Source organism: Melospiza georgiana, chromosome 2 (genome assembly GCF_028018845.1).
Source record: "Melospiza georgiana isolate bMelGeo1 chromosome 2, bMelGeo1.pri, whole genome shotgun sequence".
Classification (NCBI taxonomy): domain Eukaryota; kingdom Metazoa; phylum Chordata; class Aves; order Passeriformes; family Passerellidae; genus Melospiza; species Melospiza georgiana.
This window is the reverse complement of record NC_080431.1, coordinates 61,793,582-61,808,895: the sequence shown is the minus strand read 5'-3', so window position 1 is coordinate 61,808,895 and position 15,314 is coordinate 61,793,582. Positions and strand designations below refer to the sequence as shown.

The 15,314-nt window shown below is 43.8% G+C and overlaps 1 protein-coding gene across 5 annotated transcripts; it reads right to left on the bottom strand.

The window, feature by feature from the left end:
- Positions 1 to 5,616: 5,616 nt before the first annotated feature.
- Positions 5,617 to 14,263, bottom strand: RNF6 (ring finger protein 6). 5 transcript variants are annotated; one of them, XM_058045634.1, is made up of 4 exons: positions 14,175 to 14,263; positions 10,329 to 10,538; positions 9,730 to 9,837; positions 5,617 to 8,429 (listed from the first exon to the last, which is right to left on the bottom strand). In XM_058045634.1, exons 2-4 carry the CDS (start codon positions 10,516 to 10,518, stop codon positions 6,718 to 6,720), a joined length of 2,010 nt encoding a protein of 669 aa, XP_057901617.1. In that variant the 5' UTR covers positions 10,519 to 10,538; positions 14,175 to 14,263; the 3' UTR covers positions 5,617 to 6,717. The 5 variants fall into 5 exon arrangements, with proteins under 5 accessions (XP_057901617.1, XP_057901612.1, XP_057901613.1 ...); XM_058045629.1 differs by having other exon boundaries at positions 10,329 to 13,408; positions 14,175 to 14,192; XM_058045630.1 differs by lacking the exon at positions 14,175 to 14,263 and adding an exon at positions 11,224 to 13,658 and having other exon boundaries at positions 10,329 to 10,561.
- Between the last annotated feature and the right edge of the window lie 1,051 nt (positions 14,264 to 15,314).

Below are 15,314 nucleotides of genomic sequence, written 5' to 3'. Positions count from 1 at the left end.
GCATTTCCAAGTCCAGGTGGTGTCCCCAGAGCCCGGACATCTCATCAGCTGAACTGGCTCAACTGGACCACTACTTGTCAGCTGGATTGATGCTGAAACAAGCATAGGCCTCTGTAGGAACATTGGGGGTAGGATGGTCAGGACGGACTGAGACAAGAGATCTCTGAAGCCAGGTTGTGAACTTGGGGTTTATTGCAGAGGCCGTGGGTGCAGGACCCTGCTTGGAGCTGCCAGCCACAGCTTGGAGCAGGGCCAAGAGAAGAGAGGGGTAGAGAGGATGAGAGGGAAAGAGAGTAGGAGAGGCAAGAGCATAAGGGAGTAAAAGGGGTAAGAGAGTGAAGTTCCCGTTACAATACAATAAATCTTCTTTGTTGAATATTCTGATTCTCACCAACCAATCTAGTACAATATACAAATCTTATAGCATTTACATACAGTCTATAAGAATCACTACATTACCATACTGTGTTGCATTTTAAACCCTAAAAATTACTCTTTGGACCCCTTCTGCCAAGCTAGTAGGGTCTGCTCTGACCCTTGGATGTCTGCAAGCAGAGGGTATTGTTTCATCAGAAGGGGATTACCTTCAGTTGGCCACACCATTGTTTTCTAGTTGTTCAGTAACTAAGGTAACTCAAAGCTTGCTTTCATTTCAATCTTGCTTGTAGTTTTTATACTGTCAAAATCTTTTGCCAGACAATCATATTTATAAGGCTTTCCTGTTTCATCTTCTCCAACAGGCATCTTTTGGCTGGATTGACACTGGAACAAGGGCTGATGATGCCTTTTCATATCTCTTTTCCTCTTTCTTTCCCTTCCTTTTTTCTCTTTTCCTTTTAAAGATTAATCTTACCTTTTTTAATTAACCTCTTAAATTTTCCTTTTCCCTGCCACCCTCCCTCTTTATCCAAAACCCACTGCCATATACCTTATTTTTCTCTTCCCTTCACCCCAGCCCTTCACCCAAAACCCAGTGCCGTGTGCCTATATATCAGGTCTAGGACTAACACACCAATTTCCACATCAAGTGTGTAATGTGCCAGTAAAACTCTCTGTGGACCCTCGGATTTTCTCGCTCCTTTCAACCAATGAGCATTTTCGAAGCTGAAGTGCTCCCTTGCCCTTAAAGGGAGCGTTGTCACACGGTGCCCTATTGTCACACGGTCACCTTTCCCTTCGGAGGCAGGTCTGCGCTCCCAGACGCACCGCCAAGCCACCACTTGCTCCTTGTTGTCTGGCGCCCTCTCCTGCTGTGAGACACTTCCTCTTGGAAGCCGAAGTTTCAGACGAATTCAGCTGGTCCGGGCAGCGCACGGGGATGTGCCGCGGGATACCCCGTGCGCTGGGGCTCTGCACGGGCTCTTGCTCCAGTGTGCTTCTGTCCAAAACAGTCCGGGTTATTCAAGTGTTCTGCCTTCCCCAATTCTACTACCATCAATGTGAGAAGGAATCTTGTCATGGTACTTTCAGGGGTTTTGGACGCCTCAAATTGCATTACTCACACCTCACAGCCTAGATCATAGAGAAAGGAGCTATAGCTTGGTTCATGTCAGAGCATAGTGGATGCAGGAGAATAATGAGTGATTGAAATCAGCTGGGAGGCCAGAATCATAGTTTGAGATTCATGAAAAAACAACAAAACAAGAAAAAAAAAAATTGGAGTCTAGACTTGGAGATACCTTAAAATGAAGGTGGCAGAGGGCTAAATTTTAGAGACCTTTTGCTGAAATAATATGATTCTTTACTCTGACTATGTACATTCAAGTTAACTGCTACACATGATGCAGGTTAACTACAGAGTGTGCTCATACACTTACTGGCAATTCCTACTCTTTCAGTGTTTATATGTATTTGAACAAATACATTGAACAAATTGAATAAACTGTATGCAAAATGTGTTTTAGAACACAGGAAAAGAAATTGTACTAGCAGCCAAAGTGCTCTATTCATGCATTACTCAGTCAGAAAAGGGCAAGACCTCTGTATTAAAATAGCAACATGATATGCTTTCCTGGGCACGCATGCCTGAAGGTAAAGAGTGAGCCATTATTAATGTAGCTCAAATGTGCGTGAACTGCAAAAATAGCTCACAGGCTCTGCAAGGTATGTCAGATGCTCAGCACTGTGGAAACAGTGTTGTGAAAGGAAATACATCACAATGGAACTGGCCAAGCTGAAGTCTTAATATTACTGTTGAGATGAAAAAGTTCAACATTTAATCCAAGTGCTTTTCTTGGAAGTACAAGCAATACAATTTATCTGTCCCATGTTAATCGGGACAAGAGCCCCAACTGTGGTTATAAATGCCTGAAGTTTGGCCTTCAAAAGGACTGCTTAAAATTATGGGACAAAGTGATCCCACATATCCCATTTTAGCTGTTCAACCTATAAAACAAAATCAAAGCTGTATTTGTTTTGTTTTAGTGTGTATATGTTTGATTTTTGTACTTCAGGCAATTTACATTACACTAAAGATAAATTTAGTGCTGGAATAAACACCTGCTGGAGTAAGTGTGAATGCCAAAGAGCAACGTGCACCGAGTATCTGGTGAACCTGCTCCAGGTCTCTTCCAGACTAGTTGAAGTCTAGTGTAAGCCCAAGGAAAAAAAAAAGAAATTGAAGAAATTTTGCTGTGAGGTACCTTATGTGTCCAAAAGGTGGGCTAACCCCATTCCCCCTGTAAACATGAGCAGGCTGAGGGAAGTCTGCAGTGTGCTGGGCAGTGCTTGCCTGTTGTTGATGCTTTCTGTGTGCAGGCTGAAATCAGATTAGCTGCATAGGATCTCAGGAGAGCTAATTATATTTTTAATTTTAAAGATCCATCCCTGAGTGCTGCACTGTCAGCATGGCCGTGTCTTTTGTTCTGAATGCTGCTCTGACCACAGCTGGGTATGCACAGCTCCAGTTATAACCAGGTATATGACTAGAGAACAATAATCCTGAGCTTTCTGACATTTGCCCCCTCTCTCCCATGAAATCCTGCAGACTGCACTGATGTATGGTCAGTGCATTCAAAAGGAAAGTCAGATCTCAAAGCCTCTTCAGGAACTGGCAAATCCTACAGCCCACAATCGAATTAATGTATCTCATCTGTGAAACAATAATCCAGAGATGATCTGGACTGTTTGTCTGAAGAAGATCTCTGCATCTTTTTCTGAACAGGTGGTCTGTAGCAGATAGCTACCACAACAGGGACCATGCTGGTCTGCCTGCTACTTGTGACCTGGCTCTCAGCTGGCTCCTCATCCATTCTAAGAGAGAGCTCATGCATTCCTGCTGCTCTCCCCTCAAAAGGCAGCTCCTCCCCATCGCTGTCCTTCCTGAAGAGCCTGTATCCATCCATTGCAGCACTCCAGCTGTGTGAGCTATCCCCCAGGTCTCTGTGATCCTGATGAGATCACAGCCTTTGAACTGCAAACAGACCTGATTCCTCCTGCTTCTTCCCCACACTTTCTGCAGACCAGCACTTGAGATGCTGAGTTCTTAGAGAAAGAAAAGTATCTGCCCCACCTTACTGACCTGCAGGGCCAGCTTTGTTTGTGTGAACAGACCTGGAGTGAGTCCACTGCAACTCTTCTGTTATGAGGTTTCTCCTGCCCACATCACCTTGCACACTCCGCTTACCAGCTGGGCCCACCATAACCTCACACAGCTGCAGGATGTCCTGCCCCGCCCCACATCATTCCTAGTTGGCCTGGTGGGCAGCTTGGTTGGGCTCTGATCAGTCACTTGGTAGTTACCAGATAACTGCACAGGGTTATTTCACCAGGAGCTTGGGCATGGTGAAGTGGCATCTGCTTTTAAAAGCAGAAGTTATTTCCCATCAAGGCAAAAGCATGAAGTGACAGGACATAACCTGCTATCATTTACTGCTTCCTTTTACAGTTCCACATTTGCACATGTTGCTAATTGTTGTGTGTTACTTGGCAACACAGGAAACCACTCCTATGTGATATATTATTAAATAAGAGACTATTAGGGAGACATACAGGGCCATAATATCAGCTAGACAGTCACTGATAGCATCACACATAAAAGAAATAGAAAAATCCATTAATTCAGCCTGATATTTCTCTTTATCTTTGCAGGCATCATGTTTAAGGCAGCTCTCTCTCTTAATATCTTCAATATTAAGGTTTTCTACAGGCTCTGGATTAGTGGTACCAGCTGAACTTCATTTAGTATTTCATTTTAAATGAACTAATTTGTAAAAGCCCTGCCCACATTTTTCTATTTATTCCCATGTAAATAAATTATGTTTCTTAATGTCACCAAAGGACAAGGTAAAAAAAAAAAAAAGTGTTTGGAGGGTGGGAGTGGCAGAGAACTGAAGTTTTATCACAGAAATGGAGGTAACAGAAGCCAATATCAAACTGAATCATTATGATTTAATTGCTGCCATTAACACAGTATCTTGGGAAAGCTGAGTAACAAATTACACACTTCTCAATGGAGGGGAAATACTTGACAGCTCTCATGTGACAGGCCAGGAATACAGTAATGGAGGCTGAATGTTTCTTTTCCCATAGCCTTCAATTTCTACAGAAAGCTCTCACTGTGCTTTGGGATATTCCACTTAGCAGCTCAATGAAACATTCCCTGTCACAGATGATCTCATCTTGAGCCATGTAACCGTGTTCTTATACGCAGCAAAATTCTTACTAGAATGGAAAAAAGGCACAGGGACTCTCTCTTTATCAGTGCATTAGTGTAGCAGTTGTAAGGATTAGAGTTAAAATGGACCTTGAAGGACCTGACCAGCAAGGCAGTAGTGAGCCATAGGTAGGTTTCTATGTATGTCTTCTCAATCAAGCACATTTCAAATATTAAAGGAAGTCATAAAGAAACAAGGAAGCAACAGGAGACATGTATGTATTTAAATACTGTCAGCCTCAGCAGCTATCAGAAGTAAAAGAAAAAAAATGTCAAAAAAAAAAAGCTAGCTCTTACAATCACCTTTAAATCTCCTCACTCTTTACTGCAGCTAAGGAAGCACTCAAGGGAGGGGACAACAACCTCTGCAGTAATTAACAGCACAAATTACATCAGAAGAGATCTTAATCAAATCCTTAAATCATCTAAATCTCATAACAGAGTTTCTTAGAACTACTTTCTGGAATGAAAAGAAGCCCTTCTGTTGAATTTATGACACAAGTTTTCCACTTGCAGAACTGAAGTAGACATCCAATCACATGGGATTTTATAGCTACCCTTGAAGGATATCATGAGCAGATGTTCTAAGTGACACACCTGGCACAGAAGCACATTTGTCAAGGCCACTATCTGCAGGCAGAGAAAGGCAGTAGGACTTGCTCACTTCAAGTACTCTGTCTACTGCTCAGAATACACACAGCAGATTAGTGCACAATTCTGCATTTCTCCAGGGACTGAGATGCAGGTTGCTCAGAAGACAAGTTTTGTAATATCCAGCTTCTCCTAGAAGCCCCTGGAGCACTTTGAGCTGGGCTTTTATGTACCATAGTAACTAAAAGGCCAGGAACAGAGCTAGGGGAAAGTGGGGAAAAAAGTGAAAACTGAGACTGAACATTAAGAATAGTAAGTTTTCTTATAAATCTACAGGATATGGCTCAACAGTAATTCACATAAAGCCTCAATTATTTAACTTGCAACTTTATTTCAGTGTAAGTCATTGGTAAAAAGTTGAATATCTAATTATACAGATACTGGAGATTTTCAGGGAAGTTTATTTTGTCCTTTTTAGTGTCTTTTGCCACTTGGTCCTCAGGCATGTTTCAAGAGGACTAACACTACACGTGTACCTTAGATCTCTACACAAAAGCACTTCAAGTCTTTGTTTTGTTCTTCTGAGTAGGATGCCCAAAACATGCATATTATAGACAATATAACGGTCAAGGAAATGTTTCCCCTCTTTAAACTAAGGCAGTTAAAACCCCAGGAATATCAATTGAGTAATTTGGAAGAGTAAAAAGGCTTCCTTAGTGCTCATTTATTCTTTGAGCAAGTAAGACACACCCTCTCGGAATTATCAGATTTGATTGCTGTCTGCACTAAAAAGACAAAGATTGTCAAAGACAGCATTTAATTATATACATTTCATAATGCCACTAACTCATCCACTTCTGAATAAGAACTCATCAACGTTAAGAACTGTGTAAACCCACATGCAAAAATTGCCATAGAATTTTTTAAATAGAACCAAATTGGCAAGTTTTTGGAAAGGATATTTCAATGTTTTAAAAAAAATTAATAAAATGAGCACTTCAAGTAACTTAAATATCTTCAGCAAACATGTCCAGCAAGAGACTCTCTGTAAAAGAAATTGTTCTTAGAACAAAAAGCTAACAAATGGCTATTTAGCCACTATTTTTTCAACACAGTGGTGGGTCTGTGTGAAACATTTTGTAATCTAAATAAAGCGAGTCCATTACAATGTTAAAAAACATACATTAAGCAGGACTGATTAACTATTGCATTTCTGTATTTACAAAAGTGCTTAGCATAACAAAATTATCTAAAAAAATATAAACTTTACCAATATCATTTGGTTCTATGTGTGCTCCTAGATCTGCACTTGGAAAAAATAGTATTTACATTGTTAAATTTAGATAAGTTTCTATAATTTTTGAAGAAATTTAACAAAACTCCCCCCACAAATGGACCCATATCTAAGTCAATGAATTTCATGTGGCTCAGAGCAGGAGCAAATCCTTGAGTGCTGAGCAGTACAAACAATTCTAGCCATTATCTGTGGCATTAGACCCCAGAACTGGCTGCCGACAAATTGGACAAGTGGAGTTTTCAGAAAGCCAGCGATCAATACAATGAATGTGAAACTCATGCGTACAAGGTAACTGCCTTAGCTTATTCCCTGTTGCATATTCATTAATGCAAACACTGCACGTTTTACTCCATTCATTTTCAGTGTGAACATCCCCATAGTTCCGTGTAGAAAGATTGTCAATCTGCTCTTTGGTTAAACCTCTTAAACGATCATCATCATCATCCTCATTCAGCAGGAAGAAGTGGGCAAGTCGAAGGATGGGCAGTGTTCCGTTCTCCACTAGGTTGTTTGCATCTTGAGATTGCCTGCTGGCTTGGTTCTCATGATTGCGCCCAGAGCGTTGACTACCACCCCTCTGTCCATTTCTTTCCCTGCTGCCATCTCCTGCGTGTCTATTTCTAGACAAAACCCCACTGGGATCACTGCCATTTGCCGAACTTGAGTTATTCTGTGCATCTCCTAAGCGATGGCCACCTCTTTGCACTTCTGAATTAGATTCCGTTTCCATTAAAGAACTCAGTTCTCCAAAGCCTGTCATTATCTGTCTAAGGATTGATCGAAGAGCCACCGATGAAGGTTCCCCGAGCCCAGTCTCTGAAATCCGACGGAGAGGTATCCGTATAGTGCTAATGTAGGTCCGAATACCTGCGCGTTCTGAGCGGGATATCGTGCGCCGAAACCCCCCACTGTCACTTTCAAAGGTAACTGTGTTTTCTGACATTCCTACTCTAGAACGAGTTCTACTGGCAATGCTGTCCCGGTCTCTGTTTTCTCCAGGACGAATTCTTCTCACCTGAAGATCTAGTGTAATTGTTGGGTGCCTTCTGGCAGCAGCTACTGGCCTACCAGGTTCTTCCTCTTCTGAAGTTGTTCGTAAGGATGGGGCTACATTGGAAAGCTGGGAAGCCTGAGTGTTACCTCTTGCTTGCTCTTCAGTAGACTGTGGAGAAGCCTGAGCAGTTTGTCTCCTACTTCTGTTGACCTGCTGTGCATTTCTATCTTGCCTCTGACTATGTTCCTCAGAACGAGCAGCATCACCTTGCCTTTGCAGCGGGGAGCGGCTTCGACTACTAAGGGTAGACCTCAGCCGCAAAATTTCTAGTCTTTGGTTTGTATTCATCCGGACATTAGTTCTAGGTCTACCCCTTCTGACCCCTGCAGAAGTACCTCTTTCCAGCATTTCTCTTGGTTCATCAGCAGCCACAGAATTGCTTCGTGTAGTATGATTTGTCTGGTCTGTCAGCTCCCTTGTTCTACTCCTGAGCCTCCCTGAGACTGCATGAGAGACTATTTCTGACCTTAATGCCATGGCACGTCTTAAAAGCCTGGTCCTTGCAGCTTCGTTGTTTGCCTCTCTTGCAGCCATGCTCCTTGTCCGTGGGGCTACTGAACTGGCAACTGGCTGACGTCTTCTTTCTACATACAGTCTGGTAGCATCTATATCAACATACTCCTCACCAGAAGTTTCCAAACTGTTATGATCATGATTTATATTGATTTCGAGACTAAAGCGAAACTCCCCACTGTTTGGATTCGTTCGACTCACGGCTCTCCAGGTTTGGTTCCCACTCTGCCCACTGCGAGTGGCGTTTCCTGTGCGACGGAATGTGTTAAGCCATTCAAGCAAAGAGTCGCCGTTGGAGTTTTCCCCAAGAACTTCAGAATCTGAGAGAAACAAAGAATTGCAAACATTCACACAACTGCATGCTCTGCATACTACAATGCACTCCAAATCCTCTTCACTTGCTAGGCTCTGACTTCACACACCATAAAGAAGCAGGGCACCTAACCTGCTAGGCTAATGTACAAAAATGTGCTCTATGTAAAAATGCCAGCAAAACTTACCAGTTCAACCTAGATTTTTTGTCTCACCAGCAGACTCACAGAGAAATTAATACACCCAGATTGTCTCTTCTGAGCCAGTGTTCAGATTCAGGTGGTCCAAAGATGATTTTATTTGTCCAATACCCGCCACTTGCTGAAGTTACCAGTTTGGGAATATTTCAACAACTCATTTTGATACAGCAGGAAAAGGAATACCAAGTCTTGTCTTCTTTTGGAAAACATTTTTAAAAAATGTTTCCTATAAGCAGTAGAATAAATGATCACAGAATCATGAAGGTCAGAAGGAACCTCTGGAGATAATGTAGTTCAACTCTGCTGCCAAGGCAATGTCACCTAGAGCAACTGACACAGGAATGTGTCTGGGTGGGATGCATGGTTTGAACAGATTTTCTCCTTTTGTCCAAATATACTCTTTTCCTATTACAATACCCACAGCTCCATTTTCAAGCCTTCTCCAACTACACACTCAGGCCAAGATACACATGCTTAGGGCTAACTATGTGTATAAAGCTGGCCAGTTGTCATGATCACAGTGAAGATTTTCCCTTTAAGGCATCAGATTAAGTTCTCCCTACTCCATCATCTCAGTGTCCAGGAAACCTCCCCTCCCAGAACTTTGGTACCTTCATTTCTGAGCTGCCAATTCCTCTCCCAAATCTGACTAGAACTGGCCAAATGAGTAAGCCAATATTTCTGGGGAATTGAAGACTGCATAAAACACAAGCCTCACTTGACTAAAACAAATAGAAATGAAACAACAAAAGTGTCAAAACAGTGTAGAGATTAAATGTTTTCCAATTAACTTCATTTCAAACTGCTCTAATACATGATAAAAACCTCTAAGAACTGAAAAAAAAAGTATTTTTGTGCTATTACATTTACTAGCAAGGGACAATGAAGGAAAAAGAAGCAAGCAATTTGTGATTAACATAAACGAGTTCTCATCAAGTATTTCAAGTTTGGTTTTGCATCCTTAGGAAATCTCTTTTAAACAATCCCCACAGGCACATTGGGGAAAAAAAAAAAAGAAAGAGAAATGAGACTCTCTTAAATATCTTTATAGAACACTACTTATGCACCCCATACTTTGTGTCTACATATATGAATGAAGAATGTTTACCTCCAACAGTTCTACCTTCACCTTCTCTGTTATCCAGATCAGACTGTGATGTCAGACGCTCCTTAGCCCCCTCCAAACGTTGCTGCAACTCTTCTGCTGTTATTTCTCCTGAATTAATTTTCATTTTGATAACACTGTTAGATAAGACACTATTATTGCCTCTACATAGCCATGCAGAAATAACATTTTCTATCTTGAATGAAAATCTTCAGAAGACAGACAAAACTGATGAAACCATAAAGAAAACAGCACTCATGTGAGATCACAACACAGATAGCAGAGGAAGTGTGGAGTGGAAGAAAAAGATGCTGAATGTGTTGACAGTATGCCAGCTTCCAGTAACGCTTCAGAGGCCCCCAAAATTGCCACATATAAACAGATATACTTGAATGTACCCAATGTTAATTATCTGGGTTTGAACATTCAAATGCAGCATCTTGGTATACAGGTGAAGTGTTATCCTTCTGTTCCACATGAAGGATTTTTCCCTTTATACAAAGCCACAGAAGTCAGGCTGCTTGAATCACAGTACCCCATGCGGTGCCTAACAGCAGGAGAGTTACTCCACTACACTTCTACTGAAGGGATGCACATCTTACCAGGAGTGCCAAGCAGGTTTCGGTCCCTCATTAACCTGTAGTCCTCCTCGTTGAGCTCGTTAATGAACTGGTAATAGGCCTCCTCCCTGCTGAGCCGCTCCAGCTGCCGCTGTCTCTCACCTTCGCCGCTGCGCTCCCGGGAAGGCGCCTGGTCATTGCCATTTCCCGCACGGTGTCGGGAGCGATCCATACTGATAATGCCAAGCTCTCCTGAATAAAACCAGAAGATCAGACTGCCCAGGAATTACGGGAAGTATTTACCGGATTCGCAGTCAAACATCCCCAGCATTTTCAAAGAAATTAGTTTATTAATAGCTAAAGATGATTAAAGTGAACCAAGCTCCATGTTATTTGCCAAGACAACAGGGTAGTTTATAATTCAAATATATAAATACTTGTAGCTTGCTGAAAAAGTTTCAAGCCCCCTTCCTCACTGAAAGGGCATACTGGTTGGTATGGCAACTCTAAAATAAAAATGCAATGACAAGTTGCGGGTTTTTTTTTAGCTAAATAATTATATTCTAGAAAGTTAAAGGAATTAACATAAAATTTATGTCCTTTCTCTGAACTAAAATACAACAGCAGTAGAGTGTATTTCAAAAGTTGAAGTATAGCTAAAACCATGGTTTTCTGATTATTGTACTGCAATTACCGTACAGACTCGTTACAACCCCAACATAAGACTACATTAGTATTTTCATTGGTAATATCACCCACAGAGTGTACAGCCTACACATTTCTTTTTGGTGGAATGACTCTTCTGACATTCTTACATTATTGGTATATTTTGCTTGCATTCTCTAATCCAAGGATTAGCTAGCAAAGAGACATCCATCTCCAGAATATGGGGTAAAAGGGATGGGCTGTACTTTTGCCACAGTTCTTCATCACTTACCAAATACTGAACCTGTGGGACCACACTGTTAGAAGGCAAGAATGACCTTCTAGTGTCAAAGAGGCATCATCTCCATTGATTTCTGTGTCATTGCCACCTCACTCTGGTTAGGACTCAATCCTCAGACCACTCCTCAACTTCTCTATTTTCTAAAGGAAACCTGTTCTTCCACTCTCTATTTGAAAGACGATAAAGTGTCCTTTCAATTGCGCTTCCTGTTTAACAAAAGGCACCTGTGACACCTGCTGAGGCAGACACCAGAAAAAAGAGATCACTTCTCTACAGAGATCATCAGGCTAGAGAAGCCCCAAACTCACTGCACCAATCTGTTTCCTGTGGGTAAATGCCTGTTTTATTTGTTTGTTTTTTGTCAATTTACACACATATAAAAGTCACTTCAAGTTTAGATTACAGGGAAAACACGGAAAACAGCATTCTAAGCACACTCCTGATCAATAATTAGTCTTCACAAGACAGGTGATGAGACAACAAACAAATCAAACCAACTATTAGAAATACACTTAAAAAAAAAAAAAAAGCAAATCTTTATCAATACTGCAAACAGATACAAAAAAATCAGAAAATGTATTTGTCAACAGCAGAAGCTGGCATATATTTAATATACCTTTTTTACGTTCTCTGCGGGATCCATTCTGATGTATCCTTGGTTTCACTATTTCCACACCTCATGTTACTTCCCCCCACCAGCCCCTGTCCCAGGTAACTTCTTCCAAATCAACCATCTTCCTCCTGTGTTCTACACTACATTTTGGTGCATTTAAAATCTTTTCTCCCAGCTCTAACTCATTTAACTTCAAAAAAATTAAATCTGAGTATCTTCCCTTCAAGACATTTTCCATTCCCATAATATTTTTTCTCTTTAATCAATGTTGTCCTCTTGGCTGAGTCTCGCAAGCTGTAGATAACTGCTGACTTCATTTTCCTACAAGGGCTACGTTCAAATCAGGTCACTTCCCTACCACACTTCTAAACACAAATTTCTCATCCAGCTCTTCCTCTTACTACCCCGGCTTCCTCACAACAAAAGCGGTTCCCACCCAACCCCCAGCCAGCACTATCATTACCTTGGCAACACCCATCGTGAAAGTTACCTAATTAACACTACTATCATGAAAATCCCCAATCCAGACTGCACCGAATAATGAAGTGCCTCTGTCCCAGGGGATTTACAATTTGACACAGGTGCAGCTGGGACAGGAGGAAGGAGGAGTGATAAAATTAATTCAGTTTCTCGTGAGGTTGTCATTTGGACAATTGCCTGAAAACAACACGTGGCTGCTTGCCCGACAATGGCCATTCTAAGTTAACCGACTTCCCAGGTACATCACTGTACCGCTGCACACAACAAAATTCCACATATATTCTTAAGAAGTCCATCACATGTAGTCCCCCTCAATCTAAATTTTAAGTGTTGTTCAAAAGATAGGCTCTTTAGTTATCAGTTATCCACAGAAAATCTGGAAATCTCTTTGATTTTGTGGGTAGTTAAGGAAAAAAATAAAATACTCTTTTGTTGACAACTGTATGGTAGGATGATTAGTCACACTCCTTGAATGACTCACTTAGAAACAGTAAGGAGTGTGAAGTGCTCCGTTGTCCCATCTGTTTAACACAATCCCATGGATGACAGCTACTATCTCTATTTATCAAATGCCATTAAAACTAAGTACTTTGGCACCTAAAATGTTTTAGAGTTGTTAACGTTGAAGGGTATTAACTGTATCAAAAATGAAGTACATTGCACTAGAATATTTCTGGGTATTGAAAAGTTGAAGGACATTAACTAGCAAAATGCAAAAAACTGAAATTGAAATCCAGTTATAACTTGGATTACTCTTCCTTTGCAAAGAGGTAGGGCTCGCGTGCCAACAGCTTGTTTTCTAGCATTTTCAACCTAGGACTTACTCCTTTAGACCTTCATTCATGATTACTCTAGCCTACTCTTTAAGGCTTACGACTTTTTTTTAATATATACCTTATGCTTTTAAGCTTCAGCCTGTTTCCCTGAAGTACTACCCCCGATTCAATTAGGCATTCATTTTCTGAAAGTCTACCACCTGATTGCAAGGCGACTGCGGAGTTAAACTGAGGAAACCTCCCCGAGCTAGAGGGCTATTTAGCATTTCTGTCACACCACAGCCTCCAGGCAGGATGATCTCACCGACTTCGGGAATAAAAAAAAGAAAGAAAAGAAAAACAAAAGAAAAACAAGCTCCAAACCAAACCTAGAAACCCCCACGCATGAAGCCTGGGGAAGGACGGGAGGAAGGAGACAAAAAGGGAGGGTCAGAAGGTAATGAAAACACCGCCCCCGAGACACCCAGCGCGACCCAAGCCGAGGGCCCGGGAGTGGCCGCCCGTCCCCGGCCCAGGCCCAGGCCGGCAGCAGGGCCCGCAGCCGCCAGGGCTGAGCCAGGCCCGGGACAGGGCAGGGCCGGTGCCGCGACCCCAGGCCGTGGAGCCGCGAGGGCTCCGGGGATTGATGGAGCCCCGGGGCCCGGTCCCGCCCCGCCCCCGCCTGTTGCCGGGGGACGGCAGCGCCGTGACTGACGGGGCTCCCGCCCAATGTCCCGGCCGGCCCGCGGCCGCCGGCCAATGGCAGCAGCGCCGGGCAGCCCGAGCCCTCCCGCCCCGCCGCCCCCGGGCTGCCCGGCCCGGCCCGACACCCACCGCCCCGGCCGGACCCACGGCTCCCCTGCCCGCGGCGGGCCGCGTCACCCGCTGCGGCAAACCGGGGAGGCGCCCGTGCCGCCGCCTGACCGGTGGGGGAAAGCCCGCCGAGAGCGCGGCCGGCAAAGCCCGACAGCCCGTCCCTGCCTGCTGCCGGCGGCGGTGCGGGCCGGCCAGCTGAGCCGCGCTGCGCCCCGCCCCGCCCCGTCCCGTCCCGTCCCTGCCGGCGGAGCGGCAGCCGCCCCCGCCGGGACACCGACCCTGCGTGTGCGAGCGGAGCGCACTCCAGCTCCTATTGCCGTCCGGGTGCCGCTCCAGCACCGATTGCCGTCCGGGTGGCTGCCGGCGCCGCCGGCGCAGGTTCCGTGTGCGAGAGAGGGGGCGGGCCCCGGCCGAGCCCCGCCCCCCGGCGCGCAGGCGCGGTGGGCACTGTGTGCTGCCTTACGTAAGGAACGAGATTGATCATGGAGCGGCTTTTCCCGCTACTCCCTCCTTCCCAGGCTGCCCGCGGTTTTAAACCGCTTTTCCCGCAGAGGGAAAAGCGGCTCCACAATCAACCCGAGACTCTCTTCCTTCTTCCGTCACTTTGCCTCCCTTTCTTCCCTTTTTCTTTACGTTTCCTTCTGCAGGAATCTCCCACTGAACTTTTTCTAAAACGTTCAAAAACTAATTGCTGGGTGCCGTCACCTCAAGCCGCGGTTTTAGTGCTTTCCATTTGCAGAGCCTTGGGTAGAAGTTCTCCCACGCGAGACGCGGAACCTCCCACCAGGTTTTGCCGGTTCTATTGCGGACACCCTGAGGGCACCCGCAGTGCGGGGCCCGAACTGCTCGTGCGGGTTTGTCTCCACGCACCTTGCACAAACTCCCTAAATCGACAAAATGAGGGGATTTCCCCATTACGGAAACCTCTGTGTGAAACCTCTGCCTCATCCCTCTCACGTCCAAACTGCTCTTGTGTTCAAGCGAAAATAAACAAGCGTTCGGGTATTTTTTGTACAACTGGTCTCGTACAAAGGAGCGCTCTCGGTAATGGATGAGGTGCGGGGAAGGGTTCAGGGCCGCTGTCCGAGAACATGCTTTCACAACACACCCAGGATTTCTTTATTCTGCTTAAGGAAAAGAGTTTGCACAAGTGCTATGTTTAGATTTGGTGGTAGTTGTGAAAAATGCGTATTTTATGATTGGATTTTCGCAAATATTAAAATGTATATTACATGTGTTATGTTAGAAAGTAATGCTGTATCAATTCTCTTAAGTACTGTGTTAAATATAGTTTTGGGTTATAAAAAAATGTTGAAATAGAAACTATGCTATGTAGGATACTTTTTTTAAAGAAAGGACTTGCAGCGAAATAGCAGCTACAGGATACCTAAACTTTCAGAGAAAGAGAATTTATTGCC